The sequence below is a fragment of the Strix uralensis genome, chromosome 20 (assembly GCF_047716275.1).
Source record: "Strix uralensis isolate ZFMK-TIS-50842 chromosome 20, bStrUra1, whole genome shotgun sequence".
NCBI classification, from domain to species: domain Eukaryota; kingdom Metazoa; phylum Chordata; class Aves; order Strigiformes; family Strigidae; genus Strix; species Strix uralensis.
Window position 1 is genome coordinate 3,323,245 of NC_133991.1, and position 23,948 is coordinate 3,347,192.

The window sequence follows — 23,948 nt, forward strand, 5'->3', positions numbered from 1 at the left end:
AAGACTGTGCAAATTTTAATTACCTTTTGAAGGCTACGCTGTCATGCACACCAAAATGGATTTAAATGCATTACACACCTAAAAACGTGTAATGGATGCACTGCTAGCCTATTACATGCAGTTCATTGTGCAAAGTTTTTTGGTTGTATGTTTTGTGCAGTGGGCTGTAAAAGTTGCTTAACAGAAGAAAATACATTTGATTAAAAATTTACAGCAGAAGAATGTAACAGGGCTTTTTTTTTTCTTGCTATTTTACCTGCCACTGACTATTCCCCTTAGCATGCAATTCTTCTTAGTCTCACAAATACACACAAAAAACCAGGACCAAAGATGGAAAAGTTTCAGGTCTAGATCCCAAACCACATTAAAGACAAAGCTGTCCAGAAGCTGGCTCCAGTTGAAAAAAAACCCCACATATTCCTGTTTATGGGTGGGAGGATCCTAAAGTGACACCGAGATGCTTAAACAGTTCTGCTCCAGTGACTCCCTTTGCAAGAAATATCAAGGGGAAAGCGGGTGGTGCTCCGACTTCCTAATGACTCAGCTGTGCCAGGCTGCTGCAAGTCCCACAGGGCTCCCAGCATCTGCCCAGGCAGGAGCAGCCCTTGAGCTGTCCTGATACGCAGGATGCAACAACTGCCCCTGATTCAAAGAAGAAAAAGTCCTTTAAATCTCTACCATATTCCCAGCAAAGCCAAACGAATCTACAGACCCTTCTGATACTTCACTTCAAGATGTTACGGGTTAGTGATAACCACTTATAGCAAAAAGCAAACTGCAAATGTTCAATATGCAGAACTGAAAGGAATCAGAAAGATTTAATATCTTACTTAAAATGCCCTTATCTAAAATCACACAAGAGCTCTCCCAAGAACTGGTCCAACTACCAAGAACTGCCAGGATCAGAGAAAGATCCATTTAAATCAAAGTATGTAAGTAAACATGACTTAACCCAACAATCTTCAGCATTCTCCTCCAAATGCTCAGAAATCTGAGCTAACTTTATGACTGTAAGGACCAGGTGGAGAATATAACATACACAGAGATTAAGCAGCTTGCAGCCTGCACCTGTTTGCCAATTCCATGGCCCATCCGCCACTTTTAATTTAACAACGTAGTGCAGAAATAAAGAGAGGGAGCCAGAACAGAGCAGGGACCTGCACCCCGCTCACATCACAGGAGGTTATTCCTCACAGGCAGTTTGGCTGAACTTTACTCAGTTCTGCAGACCCAGGAGCAGAAGAAAACCAAGGGGCAGTTTCTGACGTGAGCACACGTGTGGCTGCCGGGGCAGAACAGTGCTGCCGAGAGGAACCCATCTCCCATCCCTCTGGGCTGGTGACTGCACAGCAATGGCATTTCTTCCTCTGGGTCTCAGCCCTACCTACTTTTCACTGGGCACGCGAGGCCATGGAGACACAAGCCTATGCTTACTGCTGGTGCGTCAGCCAAACCCAGCCTTTGAGGCCAAAATATGGGAAAAATGTTGCTCAGATCCACTGGCCAGCCTCGAGCGAAGTGCAGCAGCAGTGCAGGCTGCATCCACCGCCAGCAAGCACCTGTCGTCCTTTGACATCTTTGTGTTCACAGAAATGCCAGATAAAATCACAATGTAATAACAAAAAGCCGAAATACGAAGCAAGGCAATTCTCTGTAACAGCGCTGTAACGACAATCAGGGAGTCACCCAGCAAAACAAGGCAGGGGTAAGCAGCTGAGTCCAAGTGAGCATGGACTCCTGAGGCACAACGCCACATTTGTAATAATCCGTATTTACAAGTAAAGTAAATTCCTACACCTGTTTTCCTGAGTTTGTTGAGTAGGCCCAATATCTGTATGCAAGCACATAAAATGACAAATCTCACTTACTTCCCTGAAACACTGGCAGTCACAGCCGCAACACGATTTTAAAAAAATGCAAACTTTTAATATTCATAGGCAAGAAAGGAAAAATTTCAGCAGCTAAAAGTGATAAAAGTACTGAACCAGGTGTCTGTGCCAAGTAATTTGGGAAGACACAACCCCTTTGCTCATCATCTCCATCAGTTTAAGGAGTAACATCTGATTTCACACCTGCAGAAATCCATCTACAAAGCAATGAGGAAATAAGTAGCAAAAATAAATAAATAAAATTAGCACAATTAGCTCCAGCAAACACTTTTGGAGAAAGAACAGGTGGGTTCCCACCTCCCAGGCACTAGCAAGGATGGTTTGAGTGCCAAGAGGACCGGCCTCCCTGGAATAGGGAGTTGCTCTAGGAGCAGGCTGGTTAACTCCCTGCCCTTCCTCTGATGCCTGTAGGCATAGGTCTGACCCAAAAAGTCACCGAATGAAGCAGTTATCCCCGACTCGATCAAGCCACAGGTACAGATTTCTGGAAGAGTTCATCACTCCAGGGAAAATGAATGTTTCAGTGAGCTCAGGTCATCAAACTGATTTATCACCTTTGCTATCCAGCTGTTTGGAGCACCTGTGTTATGCAAACCCTGTGCACGTTTCCATATCTGGTCTAAAAAAACATGGACTTATGAAAATGTGTTCCCTACCCCAGCAAGGGGAGAAAATGGCCTTGAGATGAAAAACGTTTTTGCAGGGAGTGGGAGGGAGGAGAGGTTGTGCCACACAGGAGATAAATAACCAAATCTTTGTCAAACTACTGTTATAAAAGACAAGACAAATAATGAGTAAAGTCAGAGAAGAAAATAAAACACCTAAATTCTCTAAAAATACACACAACACATGAATCGCCAGCTGCAGAGCAGCCCTTTCAAGATGCAACTCTCAGTGCTTGTTGAGGAAGATGCTTCCTGCCTCGATCCCCCTGGAAGAGCCACACAATCTAATGGAAGTCATATTTGACGTGCTATGTGCTGCTCAGTACCAAGTGGCTGAATTACTGGGTGCAGACCTCATCATACTCTTAAAAAGTAATCTGGAATCAGGGCTTTGATTTAGATCAGCTTTATCCTTTACTTTCGAAGTACAACTGGTAATAATGTAGTCTGTGAGTTTAACATTTGAAACAGGGGTTCCATTTACCTCTTTGTACTTACTTGAGGAAAATGACTGTAATTGAAATCTTTCTGCTGGAAATGAAGCCTTTTGAACATTCAAAGTGGTTGCTTGTCCTTAACGCTTTTTATTTTAGCTGTCAAAACTGTAAACTGCCTTTCAGAGTAGTTGGACTCTTACGATAGAGGAAGAAATGAATGTACCCTGTATCTAGGTACTGGGTGTTTTAATCTAATTTTCCAGCTAGGAATACAGCATCTCTCCCCCTTGGACACTTCTAGGAACACAAAAATTAAGCTTCACTTCAGCTCAGCAATATCTACCAATGAACCTCAAGCAAGGGACAGGGCTTTTCAAGGACAAAGCAAAACCTTTCAAGTCCTCCAACTTCATCCACGAGCTCCTTCAGATACAGCAGCAACACACGAAGCCAGACTTCCCACTCACGCTGCCTCTCTCCACACATCTCCCACACTTTCTAGAATTTCATAGATTTCCAAGAGCTTGCCTTTTTTCTGTCCCCCCTCAGATCAAACTGATTTCCTAGTGTCAGCACTATTATTTGTATGAGCTGTTGAATTTTAATTACAGTGTAAATGCACTCAGACTGAATATGGGTATTATGTAAAAATGGCTCATGTCCAAATGACCTTATATTAAATCTTTGAAAGGGTAAACATAAAAACTTTGGGTTTTTTCCAATAGGCTCCCTTGAAGTTTATATAATAGAATGTTTGCTATTAACTCGATAATAGACTCAAGATGAAGTTGTGTGGATTTCTGCTTTAGTTTTATTATCTGATTATTTTAATCACAATTAAAAATACACTGTGAAATGGTTTTATAGTGCTTGTCTAACACAACATGAAAAAAAAGTTTGGATGACTTGAGCAAGCTAACACACCAAAGTACATTAGTTTATCCAAACTCTTATCTCTTCGGTTTCCAGTTCCAACACGTCTTTAGGATAAACCGTGAACATCCAAAGACAGTTTAAGGTAATTTCTCAGCCTTTCTGCTGCAGCCACGAATGCACGGCCACTGAATTTTTTTCCTACAAGCAGGCAGATGACACAAGTTGACTGGCTGAGAGATTTGAAGGTGCCAGGTGAAAGCAATGAGTTTGGAAGCTCCCAGAAAACCTATGAGGGTTGAATTTCCTTGAAGCTCAGGCCAGTTAACATCACCAAACTTTGGTTCAGGTCTATCAGGTCTGCAGAGGCTGCAGATAACCCAGATGGGATGAGCAACATTCAAACACACAATCAACAGAACAGTTTGTAGCAGTTAAGCATAGTGATGCCAAGAGAATAAAACAGGTTGACAATCTATAAGTGAAGGAGTATTTTACAATATATAAGCTGCCTGCAGAGTTACCACCAACATGTATATAAATATACAAGCTTTATCACAGAGGGGTCTTCAGACATCAAAATCTTCCAAAGCAAATCAAAGGAAAAAAACATAAAATTGTGATGGCCAGAGGCAAGGATGTCAACTTCAGCAAAGCCAGCCAGCTAATAAAAATGTCAATGAACTTCTTTACAAGAGAATTAAGAGGGAGTGGTGCAATGTCAGTATTGTGACACGCACAGGAAAAGCAGTTCTAGGTCTGATTTAACCGGGATATGGCCCTGACGTGAGGGCAGAGACCCAACCTTTCCCTAACCTAAAATGACCTCCCTTAAACAGAGATTATATAACATTTCCAAATGAGGAGAATAAGCTTAAATTAATTTAGTTTTCACAGGCTGCTGCCAGAAGAGACATCATTATCCTTTCTACTCATCCTCAACCACGTATTTTCAGGTACATCCTTTATGGCTGTACACTGATCTGCCTGAAAACGAAGCCAGTCCAAAGAAAGGAATAAAACCTGTTCAGTTCCAGTTGGATCAGCTCCCGGACGCATGTCACCACGTGGCTGCACAAGCACTACCGCTGACAACGTGTAGCTGGGAGTGGGAACAGTCATTCCTGCAGCAGCCCACACTTATCTCAACTGAAAAGAAGAAACTGCATCTCCAAGTGAGATTTTAAATCCATTTAGACAAACTGCTGTAAAAAGCTGGTTTGAGAATTTCAAAGGTACTTCAGCTTAGCTAACATAAACCCAACTTCTAAAACCTTGACAACATGGAAGAGTTGCAAAAGAATCTGACCTAATTTTTTAAACCAATGTGGTTACACTAATGCAGAAGCACTTGTTTCATGGAGGATGTACCCACAGTGTCCAGCCAGAGAACTGCACTAGTTTAATAAATTCAGCGTCAATTCACACCTAAGTCACTCTAGCACAACTTTAACACGCAGACAAGACTCGAAGCTAATGCAGAATAAGCCAGGCAGAAGAACATTGACACAAAATGTGTTTAGCAAGGGGGTACATCCCTACCTCCTACCCAAGACCAAAATTTCTGAAGTGCTTTCCATTAGGAAACCCCCACTTCCACACAAAGGACTAACGGTCTCTCATCACACAGGAAATTCAACAAAGACCAGGCGTGCACTTCAGTTTTTGTCTTCCTGCATGTGTGCATTATGGTTTTGGGTTTGGGGTTTTATTCCCCCTAACAGATGAACAGACTTGGCAACTTCCCTGGTGAATCAGAAGAAAATCTTGTAAGGCACAAGTAACTCTTCAGAAGAATACAGATTAAGTGGGTTTCCTGGATTTCATCCATGTTCAAATTTCCCAGGTTGTAGATCTCAAAAATATCTGTCTCTGACAAAACTGGTATGACAGGTTATGTAACACACACACAGAATCCCCTGGTGACAGAAAAGCAGGAACATTATCTGCTCTGTTCAGGGACTTGAAGGTTTTCTGGCTGAACTGCAAGGAGTATTTAAAAAAAAAAAAAAAAAAAAAAAAGAGAGAGAAATTGAATCCCAAAATTTAAGGGTGAAAAAAAAAAATCCCCATGTATTTTAAATAGCCAGTCTCATCCACTGGCAAATAACTACTGATTTCATTAGATTTTTATTTTCAGGAAGAGATTCATGTGCTAAATATGCAGAGTCGATTTGTTTTGATATAGGTATTTATAGGTCTGATATGACTTTGCAGAACACAGAATTACTTCAGAGAAACATCAAGGAGATAAAATATAACTGCCTAATAAAGTAGATTTTGCAGTCAAATTGCCTTTGTAAGACTGCCCAAAACAAATGAAAACAGAATAGTTAAATCTGTGACTTTGTTAAATATGCTATTTGCAGCCTGGGATAAATGATAGGACAATCTTGTTAAATGAAATATATATGCTTCTTGTTAAATGAAATATAAATGCTTTCACTGGGTGCAGTATAACTTCAGGCACAAAGACAAGAAATAAATCAATGTGGGACTATTTGCCAGAATAGAAAATTTCAGGCTAATAGCACATGCATGGGTTTTCCTCCTGTTTTAAGAATAGCAACTTGCTAACTGCTCGAGGATGATTAGGGAACAGATAGTGAGGCTGCTTAGTATTTTCGCAAAAAAAAAAAAGTTGTCTTGCTCTTTCCCCATTTTGCTGGATTGAAAACAGAAGAAAACAGCAAAGCTACATCCAAATACTCTGACTGGGTCTCAGCATTACTGGCAACAGGATCAGTCTTTAACCTGGGGCAGGAAACTCTCCAGGGAGATATTCAGTGAAAACGCATCACTGTCAAGCAGGTCCCCACTGAATCTCGGTCCATCCTCTCCCCATCCCCGTCCCTCTGTTTCCCCCAGGCATCTGGGTACCAAGGGACAGGCAAGGTAAAGTGGAAGATGAGTGCAAAAGGGAAATCCAACAGAAAGCACCGTGTTCTGTGCAATAGGAAATGCAGCAAGTTCCACGGTAAAACCCCCAGCAAACAGCCTTAGAATACATTTCATTAATTTTTGATCAATAAAACTCCTTTCTTCCAGTAATAATTATGGATAATTAAATACTTACTTTGTTACTAAAGGAGAAGAAACGAACTGACTTCCCTGCAGAAGCAGGTCACATCTCATAACCAGCTCTACAGAACAAGAAATATTCCCCCCTTTCAAGCTCCACATGAGAAAAACAAATACATCTCTACCACTGCCTTTTTTTTTTTTTTTTAACTGACACAGCACTGTAGGAATTAGATCTGAGCTTTGCTTTTCTCTCCACTTGCACCACGCTGAAGTTCCGGCTGTCACATTTCAAGCCCGTACCCTGCGTGGCACCGGCTTTCGGCACAGCGTTACCCACCAAGCCACAGGAAAACAAATTCACCAGTGAAACTTCTCAGCAGCGTTCGCTCCGCTGGTGGCCAGAGCTGCCTGTCAAGAGAAGGGGGCTGCAGGCAACCACTCAGCAATCCCTTGGAAAAGGCTGCAGGACAGAACATACCAACTTACCTTCTCTGCATACTTGAACTTGACGTAGAACCAACTCGACTTGATCATTGTCTCACCTTCTGCGCTTGTTAAAAACCAAAAAAGCACGCCAAACCTATCCTGCTGATGAAAAGCAGCGTGCCGGCTCTCCTTCCGTCAGAGCCAGCAATTTTCCAAGGGGAGTGCAGTATTCAGCAGAAGCAAAGGGTGGGAGAAAGAAAAAAGAAAAAAAAAAAAAAAAGAAAACCCGATGCTTTCCTTTCGCGGTTGCAGTTTGTCCCCTCTTGCCCTCCCAATGCTGAGCACGATCTCGCTTGCTGCAACAGAGCTCGCCGAATGCCTCAGCTCCGCGTTTCGCTGTCAGCTTGGCTGCCTGACAAGAGAATTCCTCAAATGGACTTCAGCTGCATTCATCACAAATGGCACATGTCAGTAAAGCCAGGAGGCTGGCTCCAGCGCTGGCAGCCTCCCAGGACCATGACCTCCCCCAGTGGGATGAATAATGAATTCCAGCACTTCCCTCTAGACACAGATTAACACCTGGCTAAACATTATTCTGACAATGAGCTTGCCCATTCGGAGAACCCTACACCACCGCGTTAACCCCTTGCTCTCCCACCAAGCAGGGTGGCCATGCTTTGGAGGCTGTCCCACCCTGCCCTCCCCCATCTAAAGAAAGATTACAGAACTATATATAGTTTAGAAACAATAAAGCCTCTTAAGCATAAAGCAAATATCGCCTTTCCAATTCTGCAGCTGCAGTAATGCTACCATGTAAGCAGAGCAAGTAATCAGGAGTCAGGCTCTCTTCTGCTCCCCGCTTCTCAGCTCTCCCTCTCCATACCCAACTTGTTAAGCTTTGATGCTGCCAGGCTCATGTTTTAAAATAATATCTGTAAAGACCCTTAAAAAAAAAAAAACAAAACACACACACAACAAACAAAAACCATACAACAAAATAACCACCACTATCAATACGAAACTAATGTATAAAAAATCCTGGGAAGACACCTATCAGACTATTTGTTCTTCTGTCCATCCAGAAACACTGCCCAATTCCCTGTCTCTGGTTTAACGAGACACATTGATTTGGCTGCAGCTCACTGCAAATCTCCCAGCTCCAATCATGCCCCAGAGCAGTGAATATCAAGTTGCAAACTACAGGATGAATATAATCAGCCTACTGTATTTCCGCTGTGTACAGAGAGTGCTGTAGAGCAGAGCTATCCGGCCCAGCATCCTAGGTCCAAACACTTTAAGATGCACAAAGAAACAATGTAAGAAATCTCAAGTCCAAAGATGTGTCCTCAGTAACACAGATGGACCTGAATTTGTCACGCAGGTAGCTGAACCTTTTTGTGTTTCCACAAGATGCTGAACAAGGTTCAGAATTTTGCGATATGCAGTAGGAGAAAGTCGCCTCGTTTTGTTGTTTTTAACCAGCTGTCTGGTTATTTAAGTGGGAGTCTCACAGTATACTATCCTGCAAAAAAGAGAGTAACTTGCTTGTCCTTCAGATCAGTTGTGATTTTACAGATTTTTCTTGTCTCTCCTTTATCACACCTTTTGGAGATTAGAGACTCCCAGACTATTACACTTCTCCTTGTAGGGAAGCTGTGCGTGTCTCCACAGATGCTTTTCATTATTCTCTGTACCTTTTCTAGGCCTAGGAATCTTTTCCATAGGTAGAGCGAGATGGAATAAATACATGTACCACTGACTGACCACCTCCTAGTATATGTATGCACAGAGATACATAGTGGATGAGACAGATCCTGAAACCCAGTTTGTCAATATTACTCACCTAAAAAGTACTATCGATACTGATAATAGTGTCAGTGCATCATATGAAAGCTGGAACTTTGAGAGCCTGGCCAACAGAGGTTTTTAGAACTTTTCATAAACTAAGACTTATAAAAGGGATCCAAATACCAATATTGAGCAACAACAGTCACCTCATTTAATTGAGTGTATGACTCTAACCATCCTATGTGTCTTTGCACGGGGGATGCTGCCGTAGTCCGTACCCTGCTGCGGCTGCTGGAGATGAGGCTGCTCAGCCCTGCTCTGCAGACAGATCCCTGCCCTCCCCTGCCCAGTCGGGGCATCCGGGCAAGTAAGTCCCTTCTCACTCCCTCAACGCAACTCAGAGAGCTGGTTCAAACCACTGCCATAGCTGTCAGAAATGACCTTCCATTGGTGCCACAGGATTCTCACACTCTGTTTAATTCTACATTTCTGTGGGAGAATTAACCTATGCTAAAAGGGTGGTAAAATGCCCCAGCCTTTTTTTCAGGTCTATGGAAACATCAGAAATCACATCTTGCAAAGACAACAGTGGATAAGGTCTCTTACAGGGAACACACATCCAAAGAAAATGAACACACTGGTTTTTATTAGCACCTTCTGCACCTAAAAAACTATTTTTGAAGTAGCAAATGAGTAAATAGGACAGATCCGGCTGTACGTTTGAATGAGACCAGGTCAGCGCAAGAGCCTCGCCTCCTTCCCAGCTGCTGCTCTGCCCGGGGCGCTGCTGTCACTGCGGTCCCTGCAGCAGGACACACAGCCTGCTAGCACTGCCTGGGATTTACTGCAGACACCGAGCGGGAACCCCATCGGTGCTGTCGAGAGTATGACTCATCCTCAGGCTGCCCATGTCCACATGGACACCACACTCCCTTGTACCCAATTATAGGAAGTTTGCTCGCTGCATTGACCCAGGAGTCCCCGAGGGGACCTTGGGGCAATATCACAGGGCGCAGCCACCGAAGAAGCGAGCTTTGACACTGTGTACCAAGCACAAACAGCTGTGGCTCAAAGCAATTACCAGGCCCTGGATGTTTTCCACTGCTTCATTAGCATCTGGCAGGACCTAAAGTTCCAGGGTCACAAAACACAGAGCTATTATTTTATCTCAGGAAAATGCACAACAACATCCCTCGAGAGCTGTCCTTTTATAATCAAAGGACAAGAGCAGCACAGGGAATGGAGATGCAGAATTTCCAGCCATCGCGTCCCCCAGCCAGGCAGGGAAGAGCCGATCACACCACAGGATTGCTCATTTTTTGTCACACCGTTGAAACCCCCAACATTAGCATCCACAAACAGCCTCCAGCCAGCACCAGCAGAACCCTGTTATTCCTTGTAATTCTAAAAGCTGTTTAGGTTTGCATTTACACAAAGTACATGTACACAAAGTACAACAGCGTAAGTTCTCAACACTGCATTCATCTTTGCAGTGAAGCAAAATACACCATTTATTTCAAAACCTACAGTGTCAGCGCTTTGTCTGAAATCTCTTTGAGTCTCATATTTTACGGAGTTATTGTCTATATGGTGCATCACACAACAGCTTCACTTCCATTTGCCAATTCATCTTCACTTGTTAGGGACACGCCGCCAGAGAAACAATACCTTGGATAGGAATTCATCCCTAAACATGCTGTAGCACTAACCTCCAAAACTCTGTTATCCCACATCTTCTCTTTCAAACACCCATCAATAACATGAAATAATGTACTATTCATATTCTAAGTTTGTACAGCCAAAATCCAGACTTGATTTTATATGCCTCCACAAAGGGAACCATATTTTGATAGAATATTTGCAATTCTCCCAGAATAATCATCTTCTGATTTATTCAGCAGGTTTTGTCATACTCTAATATACCATTTCAAATGTGAGACAGTATTCAAAGGAACTGAAATAGCCTCCTTTTTAACAGACCATTGGTTCTAAGCCTTTTAATACACCCTAACGTATATTTAGATATCGATCCATGTTCATTTCAATTATTCACCATGAAAAGGCTAATCATACACTAATGCAAGCAAACTAAACAGCGAGTAGTACAGATTTGATTTTCAAGTCACCTAAAAGCAGGGTATACCTCCTCTTCTCTTTCACTCTGGGTTCGTTGTCAAGTCAGACTAACGTTTTCTTGGCGCTACGTGGGAGGGAGGGAAGGAGCAAGCCGGGCACTATTTCACCTTGTACACGCCGCAGTATAAACACCCTGAAGAATCCACTTGCAAGGGTACACGGTTGAGCCAAGCTACGCTGATCCCGGAGCAAGCTAACAAGCACTGACCCTTAGGCCAAGCAAAATGAACCTCTGCACGTATATCTATGTGTGCAGGGAGGCTGAAGCAAGATGATGTATTTGCAGCAGGGACTACATCCAAGATGAATTACATCCATTCCCATCTCCTCGGCACTATGAGAGCAGAAGATCATCTCACTCCCTATTACCATAATAGCTTTCACACTTCCCAACCAGCAATGTGAAGTGCGGGGATGTTGAAAAAAATAGGACATAAACAACAAGCACAAAGTTTAGATAAATAGGAAGATCCCATCTCCAAAAAATGTTTACAGGAATTTTTATAATTAGCCTGTAGGAAAAAAAAAAAAAAAAAAAAAGAGGCAATTTGGAGTAAGTATAAATATGAAGGATTTTGAAATGTTTTTCATAGTTCAGAATGGCTCCTAATGTACCAGCCAAAGGAGTGATCCCTGGAAGGTTATCTGAAGCTGAGAGCAAAGACTGTGGGATCTGCGTGCCAACCAAATGAGAAAGATTTTCCCCAAGTTCAGAGAACTGCAGAGTAATACGGATTGCTTTAAATGCAGTGCAAGTGCTGAAGCTCTGTCTGCCTGCCTTCCACCATGGCCGGCACTTCCCGAGCTTTAAATTAGCAAATACCAGATTCACTTCAAAGCACCCATATTCCATTAACAGTGGTTCTGTTGTAGAAGTAACCCAGAATTACATCAGCTCTGTCTTCAAAATCCTTTACACCCTAAAAGGCTTCCCAGGGCATAGGTAGTGAGGAAAAGGGTCAGAATGACCAAATCCAAACATATCCATGGCTACATCTCAGAACCAACACGAGGAACTATCAAGGCGTCTGCAGCCTCCTGAGGCCCACGCTACCGGACATTTCTGATTCACATGAAGGCCAACAGGGAACTACCATCCTTCAGACTAATAGAAAGCACTGTGGGATTTGCTGTCTTGTTATTAACATGATAACAATCCCATCTTGTACCTTATAACCCTGCTCTCCCATCAACACCATCTGCTCTTTCATCTTGAGTGCTGCTGAAAAATCTCATCATAAACATGCTGCTGTCAATTCCTACTTCTGTGCACATTTTAAAAAGAAACTCTCTAGGTCACTGGTTTGAACCCAATGTGGGCTGGCAGTATCCAAGAGCTCTTATGCTTTAATATCCACTTAGAGCAGGCACAGAATGAACTGCATCCCGTGTCCGGTGTATCGAAGTTCCCGGGACTGGCACCATTTCAGACACAAGATGTAGGATGAAGCAGTCCAGGAGACCAGTGCCACCCCGACAGCCCTGCAGGCAAAGCCATGCTTTATGGAAAGACTTTTTTTTTGCAATGACAGAGGTGCAAAAGTAACCTTTTCCCTGTCTGCTTTTCCCTGGTACTAGGATAAAACCTCATAAGTAAGGCTACCTGATTCAAAGAGTACAGATTAATTTGAGAAAAACAGTTTGAAGTACTCTATCTCCCCCAGCTAAGTGCCAATTTGTAATGAGTTACAGTGAGTTATAATGCAGCTCAGGCATGTGCTCAGCTTTCTAGGTGAAATTATGGCTAGGAGGCACAACCACAGAAGCCTGAAAGATTCAAAGACACCTTGATACAGTCCACAGAGGACAAGAAACAGACATTTGCTAGTGGTTTACAATCTGCATGAGACAGACTGAGACAGAAGAAGGACAGCCCATAAGCCTGGCACACAAGAGCTAGGCTCATGATGGCTCACAATATGTTACTTCTGCCACATTGAGTTATATCAGGTTACAATAAGGAAAGCTACTGTCGTTATATGATATATATGTAACTGTGCCAGCAAGTCACGTGCGAGTATCTTCAGCAATGGGAGGCAAAGGTTGCTTAAAATGTCATCTTAATCTCTCTGAAAAAGAAGGTGCAGTGCTATAATCTGTAATTTAAAAATAAATAACAATAATTGCCATCTGGACAAAATGGTTTAAAAGATCAAATGATGCTTTTGTAATCCTATGCAATGCTTCTGCATTTTGTTCCCTGGCTTTCTGGTTTCTAGAGCTACAGTGGTATCTGATGAGGGTTTTATTACCTGGAGAAAAGTTCACTTCTGAGAACACACCAGTACTCATAAGCGTTTGAAATGACACAATTCTCAAATGCAGAAGGCAGTGATTTCTGTGACACGCCATCATTTCATCCTACTGGAATACACCTCTGCAGTACATTATATAGTTGTCTGTATAGATCTCCCTCATTTACACATGGAACAGGGATGAGGGAGCAATATATCCAGGGGGAAAAAAGTAAAGCAATGCCTGAAAAAATACAACCTTTCCATGCAAAGTACATATATACATTTAAGCACTAACACAAGTTCCCTTTGAACATAAAAAGGGAAGGGACAGCAGGGCACTAATGCCCACAGTTAAATCAAGCCCTGTTCAGCAAAACGTTTTACTCTAAAAATCTGTACCAGCATAGATAAGCCTGCAGTGCCAATAGCTCCTGCATTCAGCAATGGATACAGGCTGATTTACACCTCTGCAATAAGTGCTGTAACCTACTTAACACTTAGGAGGCACAAGGCTGTGCACAGGGACAGTGATCAAGGACTAAGGAAGGAGTAACTGTAAAGCCTTGTCCTCTGTACCCTCTGAGGTCCACGCAGCCATGCCCAGCCACGCAGCACACGACGGGGTCACACATCTCAGCCATGGCAGCCTCCAGGCAGTGTTCTGCCACCGCAAGCATCACAACCTAGAAATCTAATATGATCCCTGCCATGTTTTTTGCACAATTCGGAATTCGTCCTGCGTTACACAGGAGTATCCCAGCACAGCGCAGGAAGGCAGAGACAAAGAAACAACTAATATCTCCCCAAACGTGGTGTCACCAGTCCCAGCTCCCCTTCACCCAACAGAAAACACCCTGAAAGGTCCTTAATTCTTTGACTACCAAGAGGTCTAGTGTGTTCATAACCCACTTCTCTGGGAACCTCCAGGACACTAGATGCCACCCAAAGGTTCCCATACACCATGCTTTGATCAGGTCTGAGGATGCTTCGTACTCACCAAGCAGAAAGAATACCCCAGCTGAACCACACTGGAGACTGCAGCCCGTAAGTGCAAGTGTTTATGCATGTGCATGTATACATACCTAAAAAACAACCCATCGATTGAACTTGCATTGCCATTTGATTTTCAAAGTAATTCTAATTCTTGTGAAGTTTCCCTTTAAAAATGAGATTTTGTTCTTTAATATTCATTGACTTCCAGTTTGCTTCCCACATACAACACATTATTTACTCTACAGTGGCTCGGTGCATCAATTATGGTAATAGTTTGTGAGTAACATTTGCATTATGGGAAAATGAGCCTGGTTATTTAGCACTAGCCGAACCATCCCTCTGGAAAATTGTCACAAACATACGTATCATATGCCTCCACTTAAACAGATCTGTAATTACACTAGTTTATTAAGAGGAGCCAGCTTTTTTTTTTTTCCCCACCCCCCAAGTCCTCTTTCTGAGCGCAGACTAACATCTATATAACCCTTCCCCTTACTCAGACAGTCAAAGGTAAAGGCTAATGACTACTGTTACCATGTTCTCATGGCAGGACTTACGTTATGTTGAAATGTTAGGGGTGTAATGCATCTTCTACATTAGTTTGCTTTAATGCAGAAAGTGTGGCTCAGTAATTGTGGCTTTTGATTAATGCTCCATTTCAGTCCCTTCAGCTAAATTCCAAGCTGAGTTCAACTACTGTAAATTCTGATTAACATCTGTATTACATCAGCATCCAGAGTTTATATTCCACGAGCAGGACTGCACAATGCTAGGCACTGAACATGGAGAGCAACACTGTCCTTTACTTTATCCAGAGTAACCATACTACTACTAGAATTACTCTGGACTTTAGCCTCAACTTTTTTAAGCAATTGAGAAGAAGAAATATCACAATAGGGAGTATTCAAAAAAAAAAACAAACACCAAAACAAAAAACAGAAAAATGAACAGCTTTGTGCATTGAGGAGCTGTAGTACCAGAACTTGCAGCATTTCTTATACTCAGACTGCAAAATTCTTGCAAATAAACAGTTATACTAGCATATAGCAGCTTTTGGCTTGCTTTTATAGTGTCCACTGTAAGCTCAGGTATATTTGGAGAAGTTAACCAAGGCTTAAACCTTTCTTAGAGCACTGAGGATTTCCACAGAGCACCTAACTGCTGTCTTTATACATAAGAAACGCACAAAACTGCCCCTCTGCATGAAAAGGGAGAGCAACACAGAGCGATGCCAACACAGGTACTTGGCTCCTAAGGTCCTAAACTGTAACCTAGACAAATGAAGCTGTTGATGGCATCAGATCTTCACAGGCAATTCCACGATCAGAACTAAACTTCCGTAGGCAGAGTACACAATAAAGAGCCTTAAAACAAGTAAACTGAAACTGGAAAGAGAGTGATGTAGGCAGTGCAACACAACAGTACCCGAGATCATGCACTGTGTGCTACACTTAACTGCAGCCAGCAACGCTGTGTGCCAGCAGTTCCTCTCCAGACTGCTGGGCAGAGCGTGGTCCAGGTCAGTAATGAGATAAGATAGTTCTTATTATTTAATGGCTCTTTCTCAGCCCATGACTTGGTGATCTCAGGCCAATTCCAAAGTTTCCAGCCAAGAAATCATCCTAACGAGCCATCTCAAAAAGCAGTCGAAGATTACACAGGCTATTGACACTGAACTGCATCCTTGTTCTTCAGCCAGATGTGAAAAAAAAAAAAAATGTTGGACAAGTTTTAGTTTGCTCTACCTCTGTAACACCTTCCACCGGCATTCCCAACACATGGAAGGTATCAGGTATTGGTGTCTGCAATACCAAACCATCTTCACACCAAGCACAGCATACCACGTGATTTTTTATCTGTAGTGACAAAATTGAAACTGGTCTTACTTATTCTGTACCAGCACACAGTGTGTGCATTTTGAAGTTGCTCAAATGTTCGTGCTCCCAGCTACGGTATGAAAATCTCCACAGTAAAAGCTTCATCAGTCCCACAATGTACAACGACAGCAAGCACTGTATGTTGTGCCTCACACACAGACTGGGAAATTAGCTCAGCCCAAAGCTGGGACTGCTGTGCACATATGCTAAGCTGAGCAAGGACATCCAGCCATTTCATCAGATCAGCCCCTCCTGGGCAGTTTCTCTGTTTCCTTGGACGTGCTGTAAAGTTTAAACCAAGCTGGGATGTAAACACAGGCAAGTAACTCTTGCTAGCTCTTAGGCGGTAATGTCAGTGTGGAAAGGTCTGTCACTCTCCCAAGTGCACTTTTTATAACAGCATTCAAACCTTAGGCTCCGTACAGTCTTGATGTACTTTGCACCCACCACAGAAGCTGACTGTGACCTTGACACATTATATCGTGTCCAGCAAGGACTGGCTATCATTTTGAACTTCAAGGAAGAGATGTGAGTGACTGGATGTGCAAATTTCAGAGATAGGAAAGAGACAGTCTTACAATTAACTGGACATAACTTCCTACTTCAATTCAACGTAGTCAGGACACTAAAAATGGCACATCAGAAAATGGCACTAACAGCCTGTATCTGGATGGCACTGTGCATTTTGAACTGTCAACTCCAATACACTGCATACTTTTCCAAGATAGGTGAGAATGGAGGTATAAAACAGAAATTAGTTATTCTTGTGATATACTTGAAATTTAAGTATTAACTTGTATTGAAGCTCTTGATCTAACAAAGTACCACTAAAAAACTCACAACAACAAAGGCCAAAACCTAGGCAATGTTACACTCACCACAGCAATACCAAATCAAACCAAACCATTTCCCTCTACTTTGGGCAACTAAACAGCACAGCACATGTTCGCCACAAGACTCAAAAGCAACATTTTTTGTCCTGTGTCTCAGTAGAAAAGGTGTGCTTGTTTTAACAGCAAAGAGAACAGGTTGGCAGCTCTTGACAAGTCTGAATCAAAGCGTCTGCAAAGAGAACGGCAAAGGTCAGGCTGATGCTGAGAGCTGGCACTGCAGTGATGTGCCACGAGCTCCCATCTCTGCTGGAAAAATGTTCAGCTCTGTCTTTGACACACTCTTCCTCGCTACAGGTTTATCTTCCTGATCCTAAGGACGAAAGATAAAAACAGACATGTAAAAAGAATGAGGAAAAGAAAGGGGGAGACTCTGCAGAATAGTCCCCTCCCTCATTTTAATTATTGATGCAGACAGCCTAAGCAATCTGTAAGCCATATACATAATGTATTTACTTGAAAATCCCAGCAAATCCACATGGTATTACAGAACAAACTACAAGCTGATCTGGGAGCACTGTCTTAAGAACTGGGTAAGCTGTCTCCATGTACTCAAAAATCTGCTTGACAAACGGAAAGATTAGATTAATGTTAATAATCCTAACATGCTCAGCAGCACTCTTTCTACCCTATCAGTGCCGTTGGGGTGTAGGGGTCTTGTTTTGCATCCACATCAGATACTTTTTTCAGCACAGACTCACTTGTTTACAATGACAAAAGGCAAGACTGGCTCACATTGTTCAAGATCCCTGGTTTGATTATACACACCATCAGCAATGTTTAGAGATCAGCCAGAAAGCAGCAGATGTTTTACATAGCAAAAAACCATGTTAAAAAAATAAATAAATCAGTTCTTGAAACAGCTGCTTTTCGGTTTGGGGCTAAGGAGTGTGGATGGGGTGAAAGGGAAACAGGGGCAAAGAATCAGACTTCAGCCTGACTTTGGTGAAAGATGCTGTGTCCTGTTCAGCTCTACCTGTCCTTGACTGGAACCACCTGGACAAGAAGCACGTTCATTAAAAATAGTGTTCCTCGTACAGCTTAACAGACAGCACAGGCAGCAGCAGGCAGCACAGTTTACTACAGAGTGAAAATGCCAAATCTGTAGCTCACTGAGCCGTTCATTGTGCTTCCATTTCAGCGTTTCACCTCAGTCCCTAATGAACTACAGGCAGCTGAGGCTTTCCACATCTATGCTGCAGAGCACTAAAGGAGCTGGTGCGCTACAACAGCAAGGAGGGATGAGGATGGGGACCAACGCTGTCACCCTCAGCACCCCGGACGTGACAGGGTGAGTCCCAAGGCACAGGCTGAGGTTTCACCCCAGCGAGTGTGGCTGGCCCAGACACCCTACCCCTGCAACGCCCAGATGTCTGCGAGTCCTCCACTGCAGGGCAGAGCCTGTTTGCAATTTTCTTCTCAACCACCAGTACGAAAACACAAACCTTTAGACAAACGGATCCTTCACTTCCTCCTAGCTGCTTTTAGTGCTTTCTTTAATCTTTTAAGCTTCTGGGTCTAATCCAGCAGCTGCCATCAAAAGTACTTATACAAGTGCAGGGGAGGGAGGAGGAAAAGGATGGGATATGCCATTGCATTTTCTGAGCCTCTTTGTTCTTACATACACACACATGCATTTGGAAGATACCTGTTCACAGACCAAACGCATTTATGTACATACTACCTATACTGCCGTATCTATAAAAATACGTTTCAGAGATATTCTATCAATAAATGACACATCAGAGATGGTACACCACAGCACATACATGGACAATAAAATGGTGTATCTCTATGGTTAAGTAGCTCATGGGTAAATACTATATAAGCAGACAGTTCCCAAGATTATAATCCTGCTCTTTTCTGAAACCTGAAAATATTTAGTGTTTTTCTTCAGGAAGGCTCCTGGAGTCAGCAAGCATACAAGAATGCTTGTTCTCATTTCAACAACAACGGAAAGCATGCTTCAGCTCTCCCAGCAGAAAAGTTTAAAACATGGTCTGAGAGCACAGTAAAAATTCAAAATCTGCTAACAAAGAGAATCCAAAATTGTTAAGATTTATTTTTTTTTAAAAAACCCCAAAGGACTCTCTTAATCTTGAGCATCAGGATCCTGCAATTTCTGCAGGATGCCAACAGCTGTATACGTTCAAAAACACGTTTAAGGGGGCTGGAGGGTTAGAGAGGCACCGGGTGGACAAATTCTCCACCCTACCTAGGGTAGTGCTTTTGCTCTTGGTACTCCCAGGGCACACCACACACAAATGCCTCATTTACACTGTGGAGTAAACTTGCTGGTACATCCTTCTCTTCGAGAACAACCTCATCTCCCAGCATACTGATATCTACATTAAGTTTCTAAAAATAGCATGTCCTTCTTACATAAACATGTTCTAAAGGAATTAGGTGACAATGGACTAAAAGAATCCCTTTAAAGGCAAAATTTGCTGTGCACCAAATGTAACCAATACTTATAAAGCAGTGAAGCCTTTTCATATTAATTGAAGAAGACAGAAGAAAGCTTCTAGATAAAGTCAGTTTGCCTGGAAAGGAAATGCATTTCCTCTACATACCGACCCAATTACTTCTATTCCCACTTCTTTTTAAGATAATGGAGTTCCTCCAGTGGATTTCTATTCCAGAGAAAGATCTGCTAAAAGCACCCTTCCAGGTGTAGATCCCACAGGAGCTCTGCAATTCCCATTGTGACGGACAATTTTGCCATTTGAAACTAGAGGTACCATTCAGGCTTTAAAACTCAGTTTATAAGAAAACTCACCTAGAGTTTTCTTGAAGGAAAAGCTTCTAGAGTTTCCAGGGTGCCTAGTCTTTTTAAATTACATGACAGCTATCCAAATACAAACCAGAGCAGCATTAACTTCCTGCATCTGCACACGTTTTGAATAATTCTTCACTGTTTCATAGCTTATCCCTCCTAGCAACAGGATGAAGTTCACCAGAACCAAATCAGTAATGCACAAGAAAGTTAATATGCAAATGAGCCTGTGTAAAAAAAAAACAATTGGTTTTGCATAACCTGACTAATCCCTAAACCTCAGGGTACTGAATAATATATGAATTATTAGATCAGGATCCATCTCTATGCCAATGTAGAATACGCCGCTGAGATACAGGGCACAGCTTGACACCAAACTGCCAGGAGGTCCCTGTTGTAGAATGGAAAGAGAATTAAGTAACGACTCGCGAGACACACATTTGAGAAAGCCAACACCAAACATCACTGACACCAGTTAAAAGGGGACTTTGTGTCATCTGCTGCCGAGTTAACAGGGAGAGCATGGACCGGTGCAGAGTCAGCTGTTTGGACTGGAGTCGGTAAGTCGCTGCCCACCCCCCCCCACCACTGTGACATCTTGTTTTGGCTCTCAACTGTAGCTCACGAGGTTCCATTTCACCCTGGGGGTCCCCTCCAAATGTCATCAGTGGCGCAGGGCCCCACAGGGTGCCATCACCCAGGGATGCCCACGGCACCCCGCGGAGGGTTATGAGCGTGTTTTCCCTGGCAGCTGTCACACTGCAACTGAGCCCTGTATTACAAGTCAGAGCTATGCTGAGGACAACCAAGTGTTTGTAGGTTCAAGTAATTCTCTATTGATCCCAATATCACGCTCCATGTTGCCAGGTAACAGGGGCTGTAGGCAGGACTTTTCCCCCCTGAGACACAACCTGCTGTGTGACAGCCGGGCAGACCCAACACCTACTCCCCTGCTCCAGCTATTCATTGAAATTTAAACAGCATCGACAGAGAAGACTGAGCTCACTCCTGACTAAGGGGATATCTAAGCAACATTTCTTGAAAAAAAAATGGTTTGCAAGTCCCTGCAGAGAGAAATTCATTTACCTGGGTCTCCAACACGCAGGTCATCCCCCCCTGCCAACACATCCTTGCAGACAGGAGAGTGGGACAAACAGCATCTTCTCTCCTGGTTCTGGTCTCCCAAAGAGCACCCTCCTCCACACCATCTCCTCAATACCATTTAGACAAGATGCGAAGTACAGTACACAAACAATAAGCTACTAAGCAAACAGCTACACCATCATCTGAAAGCATGACCCCAAAATGCTCAGTGCTAGAACTCAAATATCTCTCAGTGAAAGTAAGAAATGGAAAGATGATTTTTCCCATCCTTGGTAAGCCACACTGCTGGACTTGCTGCTAACCTCCAGAATTTCCTAAATTCTCGCCATTGATGAAATTCAGCAATATCTAAGTTGATTTGTGAATGGCTTCGGGAGATATCAGAACTGGGTTTTTGGATAAGCTAGACCCTACAATAAGTACAACTTTTAAAATATCCTTTGAGCCTTGCTTCTCTAACGTGCTATTTCTGCAAGTGTAAAAGCCTTGAAAGCTGCAGTCCTTCAGACTGTACTCGTCCACACCTTCACAAACTGTGTCAAGGAACTAAACTACTTTTTTACTGTAGCAAAGCAAATACCAACCTTCAGTTGTAGGTTTTATTCTTGTGCACTATTTTCTGACAGGTATAAAAAAAAAAACCCTTAGTAGTTCCTAGCTCCTACCCAGGACAGTCAATGCAGCAGCAAGCTTACTATTCTTTTTCCATAACAGAGCACATTTAGACCCAGAAAAAAGGAAGTCAGAAAAAGGACTGATGTGTTTCAACATCGCTACTGGCATTAGAGTCTTCTTCAGCCACCCAGCCTTAAAAAGCAGGCAGGCAAATAGCTCCTTACAAATGACTCTTGTTTCCCCCCTGAATGTTTTTATTCACTGGCTTCAACACTGTTGCAAAGCACATGGGAGAGATGACCCAAAGTGACAGGGTAACATCTCCGCATAAGCTGCTGCTAATAAAAGCAGCATTCAACAGCATTACCACTCGCTGGTCACATTTTCCAAGGAAAAAGACAAGAAAGAGAAACTGCAGTATGTGTAAGCTCGGGCTGCATGACACGCAACTTTGTACAAATTCATAAAGTAATTGGGTTTTGATAATCAGGCTCTTTGTTAGGGGCAACATATTTGGGGCATGTCTACATACTTGATCCACAGCACATATTGTATTAAACCAGCCAAGAAGTAAAATGAGTTCTACCAGTTATCTGTGGTGAAGTCTAGTATGAAAATTACTGAATTACAGCTTCCTTTAAACTCAGAAAGTCCTCTTACACGTTATCCAGCAGGATTGCTGAGCTATAGTTGAATTTAAAAAAGCACAAAGGTGAATTACTGGACACTAACTTTAAAGCTAAATTAAACAAAAGCCTTTTCTGATATAATTTCCTCCTTTTATCTCTCATTTTTATACAATTATGCACTGCTGAGTTTTAGCCAGATAGCGAAGATGATCTAGGTCAATGCTTTTCCACCTTTTTTCCCACTGAAGAACCAAGCTGTTTCGAAGGGGGGAAAAATAAAATAAAATCCCGATCCATATTATATTCCACTTTTCATCCCCAGCTGGAAAGGCTGCTACTGGAGCACCTATTGGTTCTTTAAACAGAACCAAATTGTTTTACAAAACAGCAACCTCAGTGTTATAATTTGGTATATTTTAATTAGGCTCGGGCATCGAGCAAAGGCACATAGCTACACTTCTTCAGGAATGTGAGTGCTCAGGGAAGGGGGTGTTTAAATCTTTTTTTCAACCAGTTGCTTTGTGGAGCCCTTTGTTGTCTTAGAGACCTTAGGTTGAGCAAAGCTACTTCAGTAGAAAACAGACCAGGATTCAAGAAACTCGTTTATCATGGTCAAGTGTAAGTTTCCCCAGCTTTTCAGACTCTGATTTTATTCAATTTTATTCAACCATCTGACTGCTTTGACCATTAATGTTTGCACCGTGCTCTGAAATGCTCAGATAGCAACTCTACGGCAAAGCAAAACATCATTTCAGTCAGAGGGAGATTCCTATTAACCTGGCACAGGTTACTCCCCCTGACATCCCAGGACGCAGCGGTAGAATGAAAAAACAGAATACACATACAGGCTTTCAAATTAATGGATCTTCAATCACAGTTTTCACATTGTCTAAATGGTCTCTACAAACAGTTGGTGAATCACAACTTTCGTTTCCGTTTACAGCCAAAAGGGAATAAGCACCTTTAGGACCCAGTGTGCTCAGCGCCTGATTTCTGGTCCTTGCACTCCCCGCCGTCACACATGGGGAGCAGATGAAGGCACAAGACTGCTGTTTCCAGTACAAGCAGCTGGATCTCCTAAAGAAGATACTGGGTCTAGAAAAGCAGGAGGAGGCCAGATGTATCAGTTCCGTTAGCTCAGCATGCCCTACAGGAAGAATACGAGGATGATCTCTCAGGCTCCTGTTTGCATTAGGATAGTAAGTTAACATACACATCCCCTCCAGCAGCTTGAGCCGTGGCTCCCAACGGACCAGAACAGGGCATGGGGATTTATTTGCTGCAGCTCTGCATTGTGCAAAATCTGTGCCATTCAAATTTTCTTGTGAGTACTTTTCCTCAGGGAAAAGCGTAACATATTCCCTAGAAGATTTGGACGGCTGCCTCGAAATGATTGTGGATTTGGGCTCAAACAATCAGGGAATAGAAGCATAGTCATGAGGTTGCAATGACACCTGCTGCTGAGGAAGGCTACGATAGGGAACGCGTGAAAACAGTCAAGACCCAGAGTTCACAAAGCAGAATTATGTCTCACTGTGTGCTTATAGAAACACAAGACTATAGGTGGAGAAGTACCTAAGGGGATGAAG

The 23,948-nt window shown here is 42.8% G+C and overlaps 1 protein-coding gene across 7 annotated transcripts in view; it reads right to left on the reverse strand.

Moving 5' to 3' along the window:
- The window catches only part of AUTS2 (activator of transcription and developmental regulator AUTS2), a 795,956-nt gene that overhangs the window by 522,958 nt on the left and 249,050 nt on the right, over positions 1–23,948 (reverse strand). Inside the window, exon 1 of one of the 7 annotated variants that reach the window (XM_074890691.1) lies at positions 7,375–8,581. The exons of the other annotated variants lie outside the window; for them this stretch is intronic. Within the exon in view, the coding sequence (XP_074746792.1) occupies positions 7,375–7,422 (48 nt within the window). The 5' untranslated portion in view covers positions 7,423–8,581. Of the gene's footprint in view, positions 1–7,374; positions 8,582–23,948 lie in introns of those variants that run through there. 7 annotated transcript variants of the gene reach the window in all.